This window comes from Carcharodon carcharias, chromosome 5 (genome assembly GCF_017639515.1).
Source record: "Carcharodon carcharias isolate sCarCar2 chromosome 5, sCarCar2.pri, whole genome shotgun sequence".
Classification (NCBI taxonomy): Eukaryota; Metazoa; Chordata; class Chondrichthyes; order Lamniformes; family Lamnidae; genus Carcharodon; species Carcharodon carcharias.
Window position 1 is genome coordinate 11,536,664 of NC_054471.1, and position 21,288 is coordinate 11,557,951.

A 21,288-nucleotide genomic window follows, 5' to 3' on the forward strand; every position below is an offset into this window, starting at 1 on the left:
GCGTTAGTGGGGTGGTGAAAAAGGCATATGGGACACTTGCCTTTATCAATCGAGGCATAGATTACAAAAGTGTAAGCCTTGATTTTTGTGCTCAAGCCCAAGGTTGGAGGTCATGTTGGAGTTGTATAGAACCTTGGTGAGGCCACAGCTGGAGTACTGTGTGCAGTTCTGGTCGCCACATTATAGGAAGGATGTGATTGCACTGGAGGGGGTGCAGAGAAGATTCACCAGGTTGTTGCTGGGATGAAACATTTAAGTTATGAAGAGAGGTTGGATAGACTTGGGTTGTTTTCGTTGGAGCAAAGAAGACTGAGGGGCGACATAATCGAGGTGTACAAGATTATGAGGGGCATGGACAGGGTGGATAGGGAGCAGCTGTTCCCCTTAGTTGAAGGGTCAGTCACGAGGGGGCATAAGTTCAAGGTGAGGGGCAGGAGGTTTAGGGGGGATGTGAGGAAAAACCTTTTTACCCAGAGGGTGGTGACGGTCTGGAATGTGCTGCCTGGGAGGGTGGTGGAGGCAGGTTGCCTCACATCCTTTAACAAGTACCTGGATGAGCACTTGGCACGTCATAACATTCAAAGCTATGGGCCAAGTGCTGGTAAATGGGATTAGGTAGGTAGGTCAGGTGTTTCTCATGTGTCGGGGCAGACTCAATGGGCTGAAGGGCCTCTTCTACACAGAGATTGTGTGAAGCCCTGGAGTGGGATTTTAACTCAGATCCTTGTGACTTTAATGTGAGTGCACTACCACCTGAGCAAAATGCCTAGGTCAGCCTCAAACTGCTGAGCCAGTTACCAAATCTCAGCCTCACCGCCTTTCTTTCATTTAAGACACACCTTAAAACCTACTACTTTGGCCTCCGATGGTGGTGAGGGAATAGAGGTTGGGGGCGGAGATGGAAGACAAAGTCTTCCAATATTTAGCTGGAGTAAATTTCTTACCGTTACTTGGATATCAGACAAGGAACTTGACAAATTGGACAGAGACTGGAGAGGGTGGGTGAGAGAGGTGCTGCTGAGGTAGAGCTGGGTCTTATCAGCAAATACGTAGAAATGAACACTGTTTTCAGATGATGTCACTGAGGGCAGCATGTAAATAAAAATGAGGGACCAAGGATAGATGCTTGGGAGACACTAGAGGTAATGGTTCGGTGCAGGAAGAGGTGCCATTGCAAGCGATTCTCTGGCTGATCACCTAAATAGGAACAAAAATAAAAATACCTGGAAAAACTCAGGTCTGACAGCATCTGCAGAGAGGGATACAGTTGACATTTCAAGTCCGTATCACTCTTCATCAGAACTAAAAAATATAGAAATGAGATGAAATATAAGCTGGTAGAGGGGGGTGGGAGGGACAGGTAGAGCAATGATCACCTAAATAAGATTGGAACCAGGCAAGTGTAGTCCCAACCAGCTGGATGATAGTGAAGAGGTGTTGGTTGACTGCACCCTTCTCCAGGTAAAAATCAAGAAGGACGATGAGGGGCAGTGAACCATGGTTACAGGGGATGTCACTGACCTGAGTCAAATGAAATCCTAATTCTGCCCATTGCAGCTCGTGAGCTAAAACAACTCTAACTGCAGGTTCTGCAAAAGCCAATGGGAAATATCCCCCGATATGTTAAATTGGGGATCAAAGACTTAGTTTTAAACAGTAACTTTATTGTTTAAAAAATAATCTCAAAACACATTTGAATCATGTCCAAAAAATAAACTGCATGATGCATCCTCCTTCTCTTATTACTTGAGAACTTCCAACTGAACAGAAGTTAGTGGGAGCGACGGTCCTGTGCCTGTATTTGTACAACCATGTAGGAAAGTCCACAAACGATGTCAGTCATTTATCAAGGCCAGGATCATACTGCAAGAGGAAAACATGATCAGATTGTTGGCAATCACAATTACTTGGAGTCTAAAGTCTCACAGAGCAGCAAACTGGGATAGATCACCACACCCATCATATACCATGTTCCGTCTCACACCGCACTCTTAGAATCCGAGTGCATTAAACTCTCTGTTACTGCACCCACAGTATCAGACTGCATTATTACTCTCTCAGTCACTCTGACCACAGAATCAGATTGTGATATAACGCTCTCCGTTACTCCGGCCACAGAATTAGACTGCATTATAACTCTCTCCGTTACTCAGCCATAGTATCAGACTGCATTAACTCTCTTCATTACCCCACCCACAGTATCAGACTGTTATAACTCTCTCCATTAATCCACCCACAGTATGAGACTATTATAATCCAGCATCCGCAGTACTTTGCTTTAACTTAGTGTTTAATTGACTGCCACTTCTCTTCCAAGAATGCCTACCTTGAAGAAGTACTGCTCTTCTCTCCAACAGGATTTCTGCTTGTCTCTTTTGCCCTGTTCACCTTCATTGCTTTCAATTTCGTCCTGGTGTTTAACAGGGTGTTTATTAAAACTAGCTTTCGCAACCATATTCCCTTCCTCAGTGACTGTCTCCGTCTCCGACTTACCCCACAAGGATTCCAACTGAAGTTCCACCCCTCATGTTTCGAAGCCACCCAGGATTACAGGTATCTCCAGGACATACAACGCTCCTCGGACTGCTGTTCCCATCGCATCCTGAGATCCACACTCAGTGCCATGCGCAGCCACAAAACACACTCCCCCTCTCCCTCCAGCAGCACCCTATCTCAAAGCTGTCCTTGCCACCATTTTCATTTTATTCTTCCTCTCATCCAAGGCCTTAACAAGAAACTTTGTCTCTTTCTTTCGCCCTCACCTCAATGAATTTCGGGCTCGGCATGATGCTGAACTCTTCTTCCTCCGCCTTCGTCTCCGGGCTCACTTCTTTGGGCAGATATCCTCTCCTCGTTCAACGGATCCTTTTACCTGCCTCCAATATTCTCCCTCCACCTGGACCCCTCCCTCTGGATCTTACCTGCTCTTGATCTTTTCATTGAGAACTGTCGGCGTGACATCAGTCGTCTCAATTTCTCTGCTCCTCTCACCCACTGTAACCTGTCTCTCTCTGAACTTGCCACACTCCGTTCTCTCATGTCCAACCCTGACATTGTCATCAAACCCGCTGACAAGGGTGGTGCTGTTGTTGTCTGGCGCACTGACCTCTACCTCGCAGAGGCTGAGCGTCAACTCTCAGACACTTCCTCCTACCTCCTCCTGGACCATGACCCCACCACTGAACATCAAGCCATTGTTTCCAGGACTGTCACTGACCTCATCTCCTCTGGGGATCTTCCTCCCACAGCTTCCAACCTCATAGTCTCCCAACCTCAGATGGCCTGCTTCTACCTCCGACCCAAAATCCACAAACAGAAGTGTCCTCGTAGACCAATCATGTCAGCCTGTTCATGCCCCATGGAACTCATTTCTTGCTATCTTGACTCCATTCTCTCTCCCCTTGTCCAGTCTCTTCCCACCTACATCCGTGATTCCTCTGACACCTTACGTCACATCAACAATTTCCAGTTCCCTGGCCCCAACTGCTTCGTCTTCACCATGGACGTCCAATCCCTCTTCACCTCCACCCCCCACCAGGATGGTCTGAGGGCCCTTAGCTTCTTCCTCGAACAGAGGCCCGAACAATCCCCATCCACCGTCTACTCTCCTCCGTCTGGCTGAACTTGTTCTCTCACTGAACAATTTCTCCTTCAACTCCTCTCACTTCCTCCAAATAAAAGGTGTGGCTATGGGTACCCGCATGGGCCCCAGCTATGCCTGTCTCTTTATGGGGTATGTGGAACATTCCTTGTTCCAGTCCTACTCCGGCCCCCTTCCACAACTCTTTCTCCGGTACATCAATGACTGTTTCGGTGCAGCTTCATGCTCTCGTCTACACCTGGAAAAATTTATTAATTTTGCTTCCAATTTCTACCCCTGCACCACTTTCACATGGTCCATCTCTGACACTTTCCTTCCCTTCCTTGACCTCTTTGTCTTAATTTCTGTGGATAGACTGTCCACCAATATCCATTACAAACCTACCGACTCCCACAGCTACCTCGACTACAGCTCCTCACACCCCGCTTCCTGTAAGGACTCCATCCCATTCTCTCAGTTCCTTCGCCTCCGTTGCATCTGTTCTGATGATGCCACTTTCAAAAACAATGCTTCTGACATGCCTTCCTTCTTCCTTAACCGAAGTTTTCCACCCATGGTCGTTGACAGGGCCCTCAACCGTGTCCAGCCCTTCTCCTGCCCCTCTGCCCTCACATCTTCCTCTCCCTCCCAGAACCATGATAGGGTCCCCCTTGTCCTCACTTATTACCCCACCAGCCTCCACATTCAAAGGATCATCCTCCACCAACTCCAGCATGATGCCACCACCAAACACATCTTCCCTTCACCCCCCCGTGGTATTCCGTAGGGATCGTTCCCTCCGGGACACCCTAGTCCACTCCTCCATCACCCCCAACACCTCAACCCCCTCCCACTGCACCTTCCCATGCAACCGCAGAAGGTGCAACACCTGCCCCTTTACTTCCCCTCTCCTCACCGTCCAAGGACCCAAACACTGCTTTCAAGTGAAGCAGCATTTCACTTGCACTTCCCTCAATATAGACTACTGCATTCATTGCTCCCAATGCGGTTTCCTCTACATTGGAGAGACCAAACGCAGACTGGGTGACCGCTTTGCAGAACACCTTCAGTCTGTCCGCAAGAATGACCCAAACCTCCCTGTCGCTTGCCATTTTAACACTCCACCCTGCTCTCATGCCCACATGTCCATCCTTGGCTTGCTGCATTGTTCCAGTGAAGCTCAACGCAAACTGGAGGAACAGCACCTCATCTTCCGACTAGGCACTTTACAGACTTCCAGACTTAACGTTGAGTTCAACAACTTCGGATCATGAACTCTCTCCTCCATCCTCACTCCTTTATGATCCCTTTTCAAATATTTATTTTTTTTAACTTTTATATATTTTGTCCCCACCTATTTTTGTTATTATTTTTTAAAATTTATTTCCATTCATTGTTTTATCCCCACCTTTTAGCCTATTTTTTCCCACTCCATCCCCTCCTCCCATCGCACCCCTACTAGGTCCATCTGTCACTTGCTCATTCTGCTTTCTACTCTTAATGTCACCATTAGCACCTCCTTTAGCCAGTATCACCACCATCAACACCTCTTTGACCTTTTGTTTATGACATTTTTTGCTATCTCTCCTTTGCTTCTGCCTATCACTGGCCTTCGATCCAGCTTCATCTGCCCCAACCCACCTTAAACAGTATAAATTTCACCACATTTTTACTTCTCTTTAGTGCTGAAGAGTCAAACAGACTTGAAATGTTGGCTGTCTTTCTCTCCACAGATGCTGTCAGACCTGCTGAGTTTTCCAGCAATTTTCATTTTTGTTTCAGATTTCCAGTATCCGAAGCATTTTGCTTTTATCTGCGTTATAACTCTCTCTATTACTCTGGCCGCAGTATCAGAGTGTGTTCTAACTCTGACTGTTATTGCACCCACAGTATCAGACTGTATTCTAACTCTCTCTGTTCCTCCGGCCACAGCATGAAACTGTGTTATAACTCTCTCCATTACTCTATCATGTCAGGAAAATATAATAATTTTCATGATGCTGTTGGAATTTATTGCAGAGTAACAGTGGGGTCTGTGCCTATGTGTGTTTGACTTAATTGAATTAAAGGCAGCTGGTCTGAAGGCTTTGATATAACAGTAGATAAACTAGGTTTGAAGCGTTAAATAGGTAAACATGGGGGAAGTTTTAGAATGGAAGGGGTAAAGGGAATGTTTGCATTTTAAATAAACCAGACTAGTTTGAATTCAAAGGAGAGTGAAATGTTTCACCTAGTCTGAAGAAATTGAGAAACAATGTGTTTATTTTGCCCAAAGATTACTGGTAAAATTGGTGCTATGATAGATTTTTTATTATTGGAGAGGTAAAGTCCAAAGACAGTGAAACAAAGGGAATTTGCATTCAAGGTGGAAACTACGTAAAAAGGAGAGAAAGCTGTGTGTAGGATAGGCATTCTAATATCTAAAACCAGTGCAAAAAGCCTCCAGTATCTAAGCCTCAAACTGCTGTCTACAAAGAACTGAAGTTAGGAAAACTCACTTTGAATTCGATTGTTCAGGGTATTGTGTTTCTCTGCCTGGGTCGTTTAAAATCTGTGTGTCTTACTGTTGCCTTAATGAAAGTGTAACTGGGAGTTAGATTAACTTGGGGATTTAGAAGTTATCATAGTAGAAATGTCAGTAAACTATGATGTGGTAAAAAAAAATGCTATTTTGAGTGTATATCAGTTGGCTCCTGAGGCATACAGGCTGACATTTAGGAATATGAGAAAACAGCCTGGGCAAATTTATATAGAGTTTGAAAGAGTAAAACAAAGTAATTTTGAGCGGTGGATTCGGGCATTAAAGATAGAGGCAACATATGCAGCTCTTAGAGAAGTAATTCTTTTGGAAGAATTTAAAGATTCAATTCCTTTGATAGTAAGAACTCATGTGGAGGAACAGAGGGTTCAAATGGTAAGACAAAAATCAGAAAAAGATAGAAAGTGGGAAGGTGAAAGGAAGGTGGGTAGTCAGGGAAGAGGAGCAGGTGGGAATTCCCAGGAAGTTTTTTCTCAGAATAAAAAGGAAGGTGTGGAGAGTAGAAGTAACACTCGAAAATTGAGGTGTTTTCATTGTAATCAAGTTAAACACAAAAAGTCAGTGTGTTGGAAATTGCAGAGAAAATCTGTTGGAATTACAGGGGTACAGTAAAGTTCTGGAAGTAAAAGTACTGAGAGTTCTGAGGTTCAGGCACAGGAAAAACCAGTGGTTTGTGTACAGGAAGAATCAGTGATAGGTAAAGAAGTGGGAACGTGTTCACAATTTACCCAAGAGAATTCCGAGGAACAGGTTGTAGAAATATTTAAAGATTGTGTGTGTGAAGGGAACGTCTTCTCATGGGTACAGGATGGAGTAGGTAAAGATGTTAAAATTTTAAAACACACAAGGGCTAGTCAAACATTAATGTTGTGGGATAACGACATTTGTTGTTCAGAGGAAGTACTGCAGGAATAGGTGATAATAAGTGGGGTTCATGGAGATGCTAAATCTATTCCATTGTGGAAGATAAATTTAAAGAGTAAGTGGAATACAGGTGAGGTGATCGTTGGAGCAGTGGAAAAATTGTCCATTGCAGGGGTTTAATTTATTCTGGGTAATGATATAGCTGGATCACAGATGTGGGTGATCCCTGTGGTTGTTGAGCGGCCTGTTGAAGTATTTTCAACAAAAGTGTTGCAGAGAGCGCATCCTGGATTGTTTCCAGATTGTGAGATCACAGGCTCATAGGTTGAAACAGGAAGAACAGGAAGTTCAAAGGCAGAGAGGAGGTGTGGAAGTCCAATTGTGTTTGGTAGGATTGTTCAGGATTGTTCAGGAAGAAAGACAGTTTACTCAGAAACAGAGGCAAAATGTTTTGCAGCATGTTACTTTAAGAGCAATGTTTTAATGAGGAAATGGAGGCCTTATGATGCTTCAGCAAATGAAAGTTGGAGGGAGGTGCATCAGATCGTAATACAAATCGGATATAGAAATGAGATTCATAGGATAGTTCATGAAATTCCAATGGGGGGACATTTAGGAAATAGAAAGACAGGCGAAGACAAAAAAAAAATTTTTTTGGCCTGGATTGCATAGGGATGTATTCAATATGTCGCACATGTCGCGTGATAGGGAAACCACAAGCAGTGATCTGGCACCTTTAGTACCCATTCCAACATTTGAAGAACCTTTTACTTGGGTCATGATTGTGTAGAACCCCTCCCTAAGACTAAAAGTGGAAATCAGTACTTACTGACAATAATGGATGTCTACCAATCCCTTTGAGAAATAGTACAACAAAGAAAATTGTGGAAGAGTTAACTTTTTTTTTTACAAGTATGGTTTACCTCAGTTCAGGTGTCAAATTTCATGTCACATCTGTTTAAGGAAATAATCAACAGTTTGAGGATAAAACAGTTTAAGTCAACAGTTTACTATCCTGAGTCACAAGGGGATTTGGAAAGATAGCATCAAACTTTAAAAACTCTGATGAGGGCATATTGTCAGGATCAACAACAGGATTGGGATGGGGGAAGTCCACACTTGTTATTTGCTATTCGAGATGCTCCTAATGCATCGACTGGTTTTAGCCCTTTTGAACTAGTTTATGGCCATGAGGTACTGGATAGAAACACAAACTGGAAAGGACACAAAGGCTGTGTGTGGACTATCAAAAGTTGAATGCAATGACAAAAAGCTGATTCATATCCCATACCAGGGTTGGAAGATTGTCCCACTTTCTCAATACAAACAAAATTTATCACAAAGACCACTGAACTTGATTCATGAGAAATTGATGGGTCAAAATTCAGAAGCTACTCTCCTGGATTATGTAACAAACTTGAAAGAGAGATTGGACACAGCATGCAAGTTGGCTAGGGAACATCTGAAGATATCACAGCAAGTGAAGGCAGACAGGGAAGCTACAGCTCGTAGTTTTGTTGCTGGGGAGATATTGTGAGTCCTGGTACCAATACTGGGTGACTTGTTAAAGGCAAGGTTTAGTGGGCCTTAAAAGATTGAAAGGAAACTGAGTGAAGTAAATTATTTAATACGTATTCCAGATAGAAGAAAGAAGCAGAGGGTGTGCCATGTAAATATGCTTAAAAAGTACTTTGACAGGGAAGAGGACCAAAAGGAGGTGTTAGTGGTGATAGATATGAGAAGGAAGTAGAAATGCAGGATTCTGAAATGGATTTTCCTCTAGTCAAATTGGATAATGAGTGGGTACGTGAAAATTTCAATGTAATATTCAGTTACCTTCCAGACAAATGTAAAAGTGCTTTGGAGAAGCTATTGTGGTCAGATATTTGTGGAAATAAGTTGAGAAAGATAAATTTAGCTATACATGATGTGTTGAAGTTTTGTCTACACTAAGGGAACATCCTTATAGATTAAATCCGGCAAAGTTATCACAAGTACAGGAAGAAATTGAATTCATGCTTCACGATGATATCATTGAGTCTAGCTGCTGGTACCGAAACTGGATAGAACACAAAGGCTGTGTGTGGACTATCAAAAGGTGAATGCAATGACAAAAAGCAGATTCATATCCCATACCAGGGTTGGAAGATTGTCCCACTTTCTCAATCCAAACAAAATTTATCACAAAGATTGACTTGCTAAAAGGATATTAGCAAGTACCATTATCAGACAGAGCAAAGGAGATATTGGCTTTTGTGACAGCAGATGGACTATATCAGTTTAAAGGCATGCCATTTGGTATGAAAAATGCACCTGTAACATTTCAAAGACTGACAAAGTAATTGAAGGTTTGAGCAGCAGACGTGGGAAAAGCATTTACAACATCTGGAAGAATTATTTACTTGATTACAGGAAGCTAATTTGGTGGTGAAACTGGCTAGAAGTGAATTTTGCAAATGCGCAAGTTACATATCTAAGGCATACCATTGGACATGGTAAGGTGGATCTGAGAGATGTGAAAGTCAAGGCTATCGTGGATTTCCCCTTGCCTACATCAAAGCGAGAAGTTGAGATTTCTGGGCGTGAGCAGGTTTTGCTGGAAATTTGTACCAAATTTTAGCAGTGTGATTGCTCCTTTGACTGAATGATTAAAACAGAACAAGAAGTTTCAATGGACAGAGGAGTTTCAGAAAGCATCTGACAGTTTGAAAACTACAAGACCAGTTTTGGCAGTACCCAATTATGCCAAGCAATTTAAGTTGGCCATTGACGCAAGTGATATGGGCATTGGGGCCGGACTGTTACAAGATGACACTGGAATTGAGAAACTGATCGGGTATTTTTCACAGAAGTTGAAGGTACAACAGAGAAGATATTCAACAATTGAAAAGGAGACTCTGGGTCTGGTGTTAGCTTTCCAGCATTCTGAGATTTATGTTCAAACAATTCATCAGAAACAATTGTTTATACAGACCACGTTCCTTTAAAGTTTCTGGACAAATTTTGAGACAGAAATGCAAGGCTATTCAGATGGAGTTTATTGCTGCTACCATTTATCTACAGATTATGCATGTGACAGGATGAGAAAATTCGAATGCAGATGTGTTGTCAACAGTTTGAAGCTTAAAAAGGAAAATTGGACATTTAAAAACCTGGGCATTGGACTAGACTGATTTTGTTGATACCAAGGATTTGTGTGTATATATATATATATATTATGTTATGTTAATGCATGTGTCTAATAATATAATAGCGTACTAAGTATAGGAAGTAATGTAAGGTGGGTTCAGAAAATGAAGCTGTCTTTTTAAATTATGACGGTTTTTTTTTTAATAAGGTGGGGGATGTCAGGAAGATAATTTTCATAATGTTATTGGAATTTATTGTAAAGTAGAGTAACAGTGGGGTCTGTATCTATTAAGAACAAGAAGTATGTGTGATTAATTGATTTAAAGGCAGCTGGTCTGAAGGCTTTGATGTATCAGTAGATAAGCTAGGTTTGAAATGTTAAATAGGTAAACATGGGGGAAGTTTAGAATGTAAGAGGTAAAGGGCATATTTGCATTTTAAAAAAACCAGACTAGCTTGAATTCAAAGGAAGGGTGAAATGTTTCGCCTAGTCTGGAGAAATTAAGAAACAGTATGTTTATTTTGCCCAAAGATTACTGGTAAAATTGGTGCTATGATAGATTTTTTATTATTGGAGAGGTAAAGTCCAAAGACAGTGAAACAAAGGGAATTTGCATTCAAGGTGGAAACTACGTAAAAAGGAGAGAAAGCTGTGTGTAGGATAGGCATTCTAATATCTAAAACCAGTGCAAAAAGCCTCCAGTATCTAAGCCTCAAACTGCTGTCTACAAGGAACTGAAGTTAAGAAAACTCACTTTGAATTCGATTGTTCAGGGTATTGTGTTTCTCTGCCTGGGTCGTTTAAAATCTGTGTGTCTTACTGTTGCCTTAACGAAAGTATAACTGGGAGTTAGATTAACTAGAAGTTTTGGAAGCTATAGTATTAATTTGTGGATCTATGTGTATGCTTAAGATCATTTCTTCTATTAAAAAGCTTTAATTTAATTTTGTAAGAAACCTATAAGACTCGGTGGTCTTATTACTACTGAATTCAAGGCACGCATCTCAAAATTTATACAAACTGTACAACAGTTGTAGAAGTTGTTTCAAGTTTCCCTTTGGGATTTGAGCAGCTCAGTATTTACTATCGGCTGTGTCATAGCTACCCACAGTATCAGATGGTGTTATAACTCTCTCCATTACTCCACCCACAGTATCAGACTGTGTTATAACTCTCTCCATTACTCCATCCACAGTATCAGATGGTGTTATAACTCTCTCCATTACTCCACCCACAGTATCAGATGGTGTTATAACTCTCTCCATTACTCCACCCACAGTATCAGACTGTGTTATAACTCTCTCCATTACTCCACCCACAGTATCAGATGGTGTTATAACTCTCTCCATTACTCCACCCACAGTATCAGATGGTGTTATAACTCTCTCCATTACTCCACCCACAGTATCAGACTGTGTTATAACTCTCTCCATTACTCCACCCACAGTATCAGACTGTGTTATAACTCTCTCCATTACTCCACCCACAGTATCAGACTGTGTTATAACTCTCTCCATTACTCCACCCACAGTATCAGACTGTTTTCTAATTCTCTCTATTACTCCAGTCACAGTATCAGATGGTGTTATAACTCTCTCCATTACTCCACCCACAGTATCAGATGGTGTTATAACTCTCTCCATTACTCCACCCACAGTATCAGATGGTGTTATAACTCTCTCCATTACTCCACCCACAGTATCAGACTGTGTTCTAATTCTCTCTATTACTCCAGTCACAGTATCAGATGGTGTTATAACTCTCTCCATTACTCCACCCACAGTATCAGACTGTGTTCTAATTCTCTCTATTACTCCAGTCACAGTATCAGATGGTGTTATAACTCTCTCCATTACTCCACCCACAGTATCAGACTGTGTTCTAATTCTCTCTATTACTCCAGTCACAGTATCAGATGGTGTTATAACTCTCTCCATTACTCCACCCACAGTATCAGACTGTGTTCTAATTCTCTCTATTACTCCAGTCACAGTATCAGATGGTGTTATAACTCTCTCCATTACTCCACCCACAGTATCAGACTGTGTTCTAATTCTATTACTCCAGTCACAGCATCAGACTGTGTTATAACTCCCTTCGTTGCTCTGGCCACAGTATCAGACTGTTACATCTGCACCCCAAGATTGCTGTAGCTGTTGAGACTCTCACCTGTACAGATAAATGAAGAAGCACAATAAGTGGAATCCTAGTTTAATCATCGCCTCCTTCATGTGAGTCTTGAGCTGTCCACGATTGTGAATCTCGGTTGGGTCATAGACACCCACATTACCACAGGGGACTGCCAAGTACCTAGGGCAGAGTACGGGATAACAGTTACAACAAGCACTTACTTACCCGACAACAGTCTCAATAACACATGCATCATTGTGTCCAATTTGGAAACATGGATTTTCAATCACCCACATTGCATTATAGGTCCCAACCTAATGACTCGTCGTCTCTTTCCACCATCTCAATGGCAGGGAGTTAATCACAGATAATAAGGAAATGGCGGATGAAATGAACAAATATTTTGCTTCTGTCTTCACTACAGAGGATACAAAAATACATTCAAGTAATAGTTGTAAATCAGGAGGTGGAAAAGAGATGGGAACTTGGTGAAATTACAATCATTAGAGAAACGGTACAGAGCAAACTGATAAGAGTTAGGGTCTGACAGAGTCTTCAGCTCCTGATGGACTTCATCCTAGGGTCTTAAAAGAGGTGGCTAATGAGGTAGTAGATGCGCTGGTGTTAATTTTCCAAAATTTGCTAGATTCTGGAAAGGTTCCATTAGACTGGAAAGTAGCAAATATAACCCCTCTATTCAAGAAGGGTGGAGGCAGAAAACAGAAAACTATAGGCCAGTTAACTTGACGTCTATCATGGGGAAGGTGTCTACAGGGGAGCCTGTAGATGTACTGTACTTTGATTTCCACAAGGCATTTGATAAAGTGCCACATCAAAGCTTATTGTGAAAAATAAAAGCTCGTGGTGTAGGGGATAATGTATTAGCATGGATAGATGATTGATTGGCTGGCAGAAAACAGAGTATGCACAAATGGGTTTTTTTCTGATTAGCAGTATGTTACAAATGGAATCCTGCAGGGATCTGCTGGGGTGTCAACTTTATACAATTGAGGGAAGTGAAGGCGTGAGCTAAATTTGCAGCTGACACAAAGTTGGGTAGGAAAGTATGTTGTGAAGAGGTGATACAGAGGTTTCAGATAGATAGATAGGTTGAGTGAGGGGGCAAAAATATGACAGATGGAGTATAATGTGGGAAAATGTGAAGTTGTTCACTTTGGCAGGAAGAATAAAAAAGCAGAATATTACTTAAACAGAGAATGGCTGCAGAATTCTGAGCTGGAGAGGGATCTAGGTGTTCCAGTGCATGAGTCACAAAAGGTTAGTATGCAGGAATGGCAATAAATTACAAGAGGAACTGAACATAAAAGTAAGGATGTTATGCTTCAGCTATACAGGGCATTGGTGAGGACTGTGCCTCGAATACTGTGTGCTGTTTTATCTCCTTATTTAAGGAAGGATGTAAATGCATTGGAGGCGGTTCAGAGGAGGTTTACTAGATTGATACCTGGAACGATTGGGTTGTCTTATGAGGAAAGGTTAGACAGACTGGATTTGCTTCCAGTGGAGTTTAGAAGAGTGAGGGGTGGCTTGATTGAAGTATACAAGATCCTGAACAGTATGTTTCCTCTTGTGGGTGAGTCCAGAACTTGGGGCACGCTTAAAATTAGAGGTCGCCCTTTTAAGACTGAGATGAGAAGAATTTTTACTCTCAGAGGGTTGTGTAACTTTGGAACTATCTGGCTCAGAAGGTGGTGGAGGCAGGGTCATTGAATATTTTTAAGGCAGAGGTAGATTGATTCCCTTACCTGACAAGAATCTAAGGTTATCAAGGGTAGATGGGGATGTGGAGTTCGAAGATCAGCCATGATCTTATCGAATGGTGGGGCAGACTTGAGGGGCCAAATGACCTACTACTGCTCCTATTTCACTGCTATCACAACCTCGTTCTGATCTCAAATTTACCCACCGTTGACTTCAAAACTGTCACTGAGGCATTTTTCAATGACCCAATCAGCAGATCCAATGGGGATTGTGGAGTTTCACGAGCTAGGTTTGCTTCTTTATCTCAACCTTGTGAATCAGCATTGACACAGAAAAGGAGTCAGCTCCAAAAATCTTTCTTACAAGCAATCCCGAACACTCCACATGTACCCAGTGGCTAAATGCATCACCTTTTGTGTGAACGCCAAGAGATCATAAACAACAGCCTACTACCAGTAGCTGTTTAATCCTGTTGTCTTTTATATTCTTTCCTGGGATGTGGGTTTCATTGACTAGGCCAGCATTTATTATCCATCCCTCATTGCCCCTTGAGAAGGTGGTGGTGAGCTGCCTTCTTGAACCGCTGCAGTCCATGTGGTGTAGGTACACCCACAGTGCTGTTAGGGAGGGAGTTCCAGGATTTTGACCAGGCGACAGTGAAGGAACGGTGATATATTTCCAAGTCAGGATGGTGTGTGGCTTGGAGGAGAACTTGCAGGTGGTGGTGTTTACCATACATCTGCTGTCCTTGTCCTTTTAGGGAGGCTGCTAGCTGAAGAATACATACTGGACAGGACACCAGGTAAAACTTGCCTGCTTGTCTTGTGCTCGTTTGGTCTTTTATATCCAATTGAATGTGCAGATGGGGTCTCAGTTCAACTAAAAGACGTCACCTTGGACAGTGCGGTGTTCTCTCAGTGCTGACCCTCCGACAGTGCAGTGCTCCCTCGTACTGACCCTCCGACAGTGCGACACTCCCTCAGTGCTGACCCTCCGACAGTGAGACACTCCCTCAGTGCTGACCCTCCGACAGTGAGACACTCCCTCAGTGCTGACCCTCCGACAGTGAGACACTCCCTCAGTGCTGACCCTCCGACAGTGAGACACTCCCTCAGTGCTGACCCTCCGACAGTGCAGCACTCCCTCAGTGCTGACCCTCTGACAGTGCAACGCTCTCTCAGTACTGACCCTCCGACACTGGCGCTCACTCAGTGCTGACCCTCCAACGCTCCCTCAGTGCTGACCCTCCGACAGTGCAGCACTCCCTCAGTACTGACCCTCTGATAGTGCAGCGCTCCCTCAGTGCTGACCCTCCGACAGTGCGATGCTCCCTCAGTGCTGACCCTCCAACCGTGTGACGCTCCCTCAGTATTGACCCTCTGACAGTGCGACGCTCCCTCAGTACTGACCCTCCGATAGTGCGAAGCTCTCTCAGTGCTGACCCTCCGACAGTGCGACGCTCCCTCAGTGCTGACCCTCCGTCGCTCCCTCAGTGCTAACCCTCCGACGCTCCCTCAGTGCTGACCCTCCGACAGTGCAGCACTCCCTCAGTACTGGCCCTCTGATAGTGCAGCGCTCCCTCAGTGCTGACCCTCTGACAGTGCGACGCTCCCTCAGTCATGACACTCCGACAGTGCAACGCTCCCTCAGTCATGACACTCCGACAGTGCAACGCTCCCTCAGTGCTGACCCTCCGACAGTGCAACGCTCCCTCAGTGCTGACCCTCCGACAGTGCGACACTCCCTCAGTACTGACCCTCCGACACTGGCGCTCCCTCAGTACTGACCCTCCGACACTGGCGCTCCCTCAGTACTGACCCTCCGACAATGCAGCACTCCCTCAGTGCTGACCCTCTGACAATGCGGCGTTCCCTCAGTAAATTTAACTGAAGTGACTGAATAAGATTCACAAACCTGTAAAGATTCCAGGCTGCTATTGGTAGATTGAGCAGGAATATGAACCAATGCATGGCGACGAACATCAGCACAGTAACAATTCCTAGAGCTACCAGCTCGGGCAGTATCCACTGTAAGAGAAAGTATAAATCAGCAGTGACCTCTATAAACCAAAGGAATGACCACAACAGTGCAGCACTTCCTCAGTAGGAACCAGTCACGCTGGGCAATGGGGACAGGATGTAACTGGATTGAAGAGAGGCAGATCACTGAACATCCGCTCTTCTCGTTCACTCCATTCTCCTGACAGTGTCAGCTTACCAGTATCCAGATGGGAGGCATTAGCTTTCTGCACCAGGGCTGGACACTGTGAAACATTGCAGCAGCTCTCTGTATAAGAACCAAACCACTGAAGGTGCTGCATTCCTACACACTAACACAGTTTTCATCCACACAATCGCCATGGGGGAAAAGGGAGGCAGGATAGACACAAACTTTCCCTCAGCTGCTAGTTACAATGCCAGACAGCAAAATATTTCTGCAGCATCTGAATGGTGCTTGAACCTTGCACGTAATGGTCTGGTTGTTCTGTACCGGCTGGAGAGAAGTTTTCAACTCATTCCCTCCCTACCACACACACACCTTACTGAGGAGGAATTACCTTGTTCAGTTTGGAGCAGCAAGCTCGGGCATTTATATAATCACATTCTAAATCCGACAAGGTGATAATCTTTACATAGGTCAAGGAAATCACTCAGTACCTCTGACTCTCTCTCCTCTCCCTTGTTCTCCTCAGTCTCTCTACCATTTGTTTTGTGTTCTCACCATGTTTATATCCTCTCCCAGTCTTCATTTCATTAACCCTGTGGAGGCCAGAGAGTGGCTAAAAACAGATATCGACAAGGTTAAGTGACTGGGCAACAAGATGATAGTTGGAGTATTATGTAGGGAAGTGTGAGGTTAGTCTGGTTGTAATAGAGAAGCAGAATTTTTTTTAAAAAGGTGAGAAACCTAAGTGTTGACATTCAAAGAGACTTGGGTGTTCTTGTACAAGGACACAAAGATGACGCGTACATGCAGCAAGCAATTAGGGAGGCAAATGGCATGCTGGCCTTTATTGCAAGGGACTGGAGCACAAGACTGAAAAAGCTGTACAGGGTTTTGATGAGACCACATCTGCAGTAGTGTGTGCAGTTTTGGTCTCCACATATAGGAAAGGATATAAGCAAAAATAAAAGCAAAATACTGCGGATGCTGGAAATCCGAAACAAAAACAGAAAATGCTGGAAAAACCCAGCCAGTCTGACAGCATCTGTGGAGAGAGAAAAACAGAGTCCATGTTTCAAGTCTGAAGAAGAGTCATATGGACTCAAAACGTTAACTCTTGTTTCTTTTTCTCCACACATGCTGTTAGACCTGAGTTTTTCCAGCATTTTCTAAGAAAGGATATACTTGCATTGGAGGCGGTACAGTGAAGGTTCACTAAATTAGTCCCTGGCAATGAGTGGGTTGTTCTATAATGAAAGGCTGGGTGAATTGGCTTATATTCTCTGGAGTTTAGCAGAACGAGAAGCGATCTCATTGAAACCTGCAAAATTCTGAAGAGGTTTGACAAGATAGACACTGAGATCCCCTGGTCAGGGAATCTAAAACATGGGGGCAGTGTCTCAGGATCAGGGATCGATCATTTACAATTAAGATGAAGAGAAATTACTTCACTCAAAGGGTTGTGAATCTTTAGAATTCTCTACCCCATACAGTTGTGGCTTCTCCATCGTTGAATACATGTAAGGCTGAGAAAACAGATTTTTGTACTCTTAGGGAATCGAGGGATTTGGGGAGTGGGTGGGAAAGTGAAATTAAAGCCCAATATCAGCCTTGATTGTATTGAATGGTAGAGCAGACTCGGTGGGCCTTGGGGTGTATTCCTGCTACTGCTTCCTATGTTCATTCTTCATCTCTTCTGTCTCTCACTCTTTTACTATGTTTCTCTGCCTCCCCATCTCTCCCACTTAACCTCACAATCTCACTTGCTCTCCTTCGCATATTTCTCACTTTCTCTCACTTCCTCATCCTCTTTCTTTCGTGTGTGTTTCTGTCTCTGAACCCATTTCTGTCTCACTATTTCATACACGTACCCCAACTCCCCTTGAACCCTCTCGCACTCTTCTTTCCCTCACTCACACTTCCATTGCCCTCTCATCCTTTCTCCCTCATACATAGGGAACATAGGAAACAGGAGTAGGAGTAGGCCATTCAGCCCCTCAAGCCTGCTCTGCTATTCAAACAGATCATGGCTGATCTTCTACCTCAGCGACATTTTCCCGCATTGTCCCCATGTCCCCTGATAGCTTAAATATGTAGAAATCTATAGATCTCTGTCCTGAACATGCTCAATGACTGAGCCTCCACGGCCCTCTGGAGTAGAGAATTCCAAATATTCACCACCCTCTGAGTGAAGAAATTCCTCCTCATCTCAGTCCCAAATGATCTACCTCTTATTGAGACTGTGTCCTGTGGTTCTGGACAACCTCCCCCGCAGGCAGGGAATACATCCTTCCTGCATCTATCCTGTCGAGTCCTGTGAGAATTTTGTATGCTTCAGTCAAACCATTTCTTATTCATCCAAATTCTAGAGAATACCTTCCAGTTTCCTCAATCTCTCCTCGTAGGACAATCCTGCCATATCCGAGGAATCAGTCTGGTGAAACTTTGTTGCGCTCCCTCTATGACAAGTAGATCCTTCCTTTGGGAAGAAGACCAAAACTGTACACAATACTCTGGGTGCGTTCTCACCAAGGCTCGATACAATTGCTACAAGACATCCTTACTCCTGTATTCAATATGTCTTGCAATGAAGGCCAACATTTACCTTCCTAATTGCTTAATGCACCAGCATGTTAGCATTCAGTGACTTAAGAATAAGTCCCTTTGCACATCAACACTTCCCAATCTCTCACCATTAAATAAATACTCTGCATTTGTTTTTCCCACCAAAGTGGATACCTCACATTTATTTCCACATTATATTCCATCTGACGTGTTCTTGCCCGCTCACTTAGCCTAATTCCCCTTGAAGCCTCTTTGCATCCTTCTCACATTCCCTAGTTTGGTGTCATCAGCAAATTTGGAAATATTACATTTGGACCCCACATTCAAAACACATGTATAGATTGTGAATAGCTTGAGCCCGAGCACTGATCCCTGCGGTATCCCACTAGTGACAGCCTGCCATTGCAAGAATGACCCATTTATTCTTACTCTCTGCTTTCTGTTTGTAATTCTCAATCCATGCCAATATATTACCTCCAATCCCATGTGCTCTAATTTTGTTTACTAACCTCTTAAACATCCCCCCTTCTTTCCCTCAACACCTCATTCCCCCTCAACTCCTCTCCCTCCCCCGCTAACCCCCTCTCCTTCATCCTCAAACCCTCTACCTCACCCCCTCAACCCCACCCCTTCAACCACCCACTCCCATGAAATCCCCACCCCTCAACTCCTCCCTCTGCCTCCTCACCCCCTCCTCCTCTCCTCCAACCCTCCTTCCCTCCCTCTTCCCCAACCCTCCATCCTTCCCTCCCTCCCCTCAGCCCCTCCCTCCCTCTCCTCCATCCCTCCCTCCTCCCTGAACCCCCTCTCCCTTTTACTCCCTCCCCGTCCCTTTCGCTACGTCTCTCCCACTCCCTCAGTTTCTGGCCATGATCCATTTATCAAACGACTCTCAGTGTTTCCATCTTTCCTTCCAGATTGAAAGGATACAAAATAAACCGCCATGAAAATCAAGCTACAGCAATCAACCAGCGACACGATAAAAACCAACGCCTCCATCTTCACTTCCGCCTGAGGCGCGGCGGAATAAAGTCCGTGTGACACCCCCTGGCGGATGGGGATTACAGTAACACAGCATGGACTTCCGCCCCCGGGACCTGGATCAATGTAGCACCAGGGGTAACTTCCGCCCCCGGGACCTGGATCAATGTAGCACCAGGGGTAACTTCCGCCCCCTGGACCTGGGTCAATGTAGCACTAGGGGTAGCTTCCGCCCCGCTCGGTGTGCGGCAGAATGGGGCACCCAAAGGACTGAAGGAAAGGTTCCGGGCCACATAATCTCGGAAGAAAGGGTTTATTTATTTATTTAAGTATGTCATTGTGCATCTGATGGACTCTATAAACTACACAAATAAAACCAGTCACTTCTGGCGAAAGGTCATTGACTTGAAACGTTATGTTTGTCTCCACACATGCTGCTGAATATTTTCCACTTCTAATTTGAAACCAATCGATAGGATGTGTGACACAGAAACAGGCCATTTGGCCCAATCAATATGCTAATCATGCTGGAAATTTCCAGCAGGCTGCCCTGCCAGCACATGGTTTACTTTTTGGTTCGTCCATGGGATGTGGGCATCGCTGCTCAGGCCAGCATTTATTGCCCATCCCAAATTGCCCTCGTCTGGAGGGCACTTAAGAGTCAACCACATTGCTGTGGGTCTGGAGTCACATGTAGGTCAGACCAGGTAAGGACAGCAGATTTCCTTCCCTAAAGGACATTAGTGGACCAGATGTGTTTTTATGACAATCAACAATAGTCTCGTGGTCATCAGACTTTTAATTCCAGATTTTTATTGGATTCAAATTTCACCATCCGCCTGGTGGGATTCAAACCCTGGTCCCCAGAATATTACCCTGGGTCTCGAAGTGACTAGTCCAGTGACAATATTGACATGTTTATACAAACATGGACAGACAAAGCTAATCAACAGTTTTAAAACAGAGCCTGTAATTAACTCCTAACGCAATCAAAACCAAACCTTTCCGGGACATTAGTAAGTCTAATTCTCCTTTTGCACAGGATTCCAAGATTTTTCTGGGGATCATACTCGAGAATTCAGATTGCTTATATGAAAACTAAATCCCAGTGCATCACATACATGATATGAAAAAGGAAGTAAAAGCAAAAAACTGCGGATCCTAGAAATCCAAAACAAAAACAGAAACAGAAATACTTGGAAAAACTCAGCAGGTCTGGCAGCATCGGCGGAGGAGTGCACAGTTGAACAGAACAGGGTCATGAGGACTCGAAACGTCAACTGTGCTCTCCTCTGCCGATGCTGCCAGACCTGCTGAGTTTTTCCAGGTATTTCTGTTTCTGAAAAAGGAAGTAGATGGAAGGAGCTGCCTTGAAAGAGGAAGTAGTTTGGCTTCGATCGAGGTACAATCCCATGAGGAAGAACATCAGGACAAGGAAATTCAGAGTACCTTGAACGAAGAGAGAGATCAAGAGTAAGGTAAAGCAGGAAAAAGAGGCGTAGGACAGATGTCAGGTTGAAAATAAAAGTGAAAACTGGCCTGTGTATTAAAAGTTCAGAGGGGGAATGCAAAAAGAGATAAGAGCAACAAAGAGAAAGTATGAGAAAAGATGGG

General features: G+C 43.9%; 1 protein-coding gene across 1 annotated transcript; it reads right to left on the minus strand.

Moving 5' to 3' along the window:
- Nucleotides 1–1,643: 1,643 nt before the first annotated feature.
- On the minus strand, nucleotides 1,644–19,733 carry cnih4 (cornichon family AMPA receptor auxiliary protein 4). The gene is made up of 5 exons (XM_041188930.1): nucleotides 19,624–19,733; nucleotides 16,523–16,591; nucleotides 15,880–15,992; nucleotides 12,283–12,423; nucleotides 1,644–1,863 (listed from the first exon to the last, which is right to left on the minus strand). The coding sequence occupies exons 1-5, from the start codon at nucleotides 19,690–19,692 to the stop codon at nucleotides 1,836–1,838; spliced, it is 420 nt and encodes a 139-aa protein (XP_041044864.1). The 5' UTR covers nucleotides 19,693–19,733; the 3' UTR covers nucleotides 1,644–1,835.
- Nucleotides 19,734–21,288: the final 1,555 nt, after the last annotated feature.

Bases quoted from the DNA above. Each gene is read 5' to 3' on its own strand.
- cnih4 (XM_041188930.1), bottom strand. From the start codon at position 19,692: ATGGAGGCGTTGGTTTTTATCGTGTCGCTGGTTGATTGCTGTAGCTTG. The intron at 12,424-15,879 runs GTTTGTGAATCT...ACTCTGCCCTAG, and splicing joins GCAGCCTGGAATCTTTACAG to GTACTTGGCAGTCCCCTGTG. The intron at 1,864-12,282 runs GTGAGAGTCTCA...TTCCTCTTGCAG, and splicing joins TTCTTCATTTATCTGTACAG to TATGATCCTGGCCTTGATAA.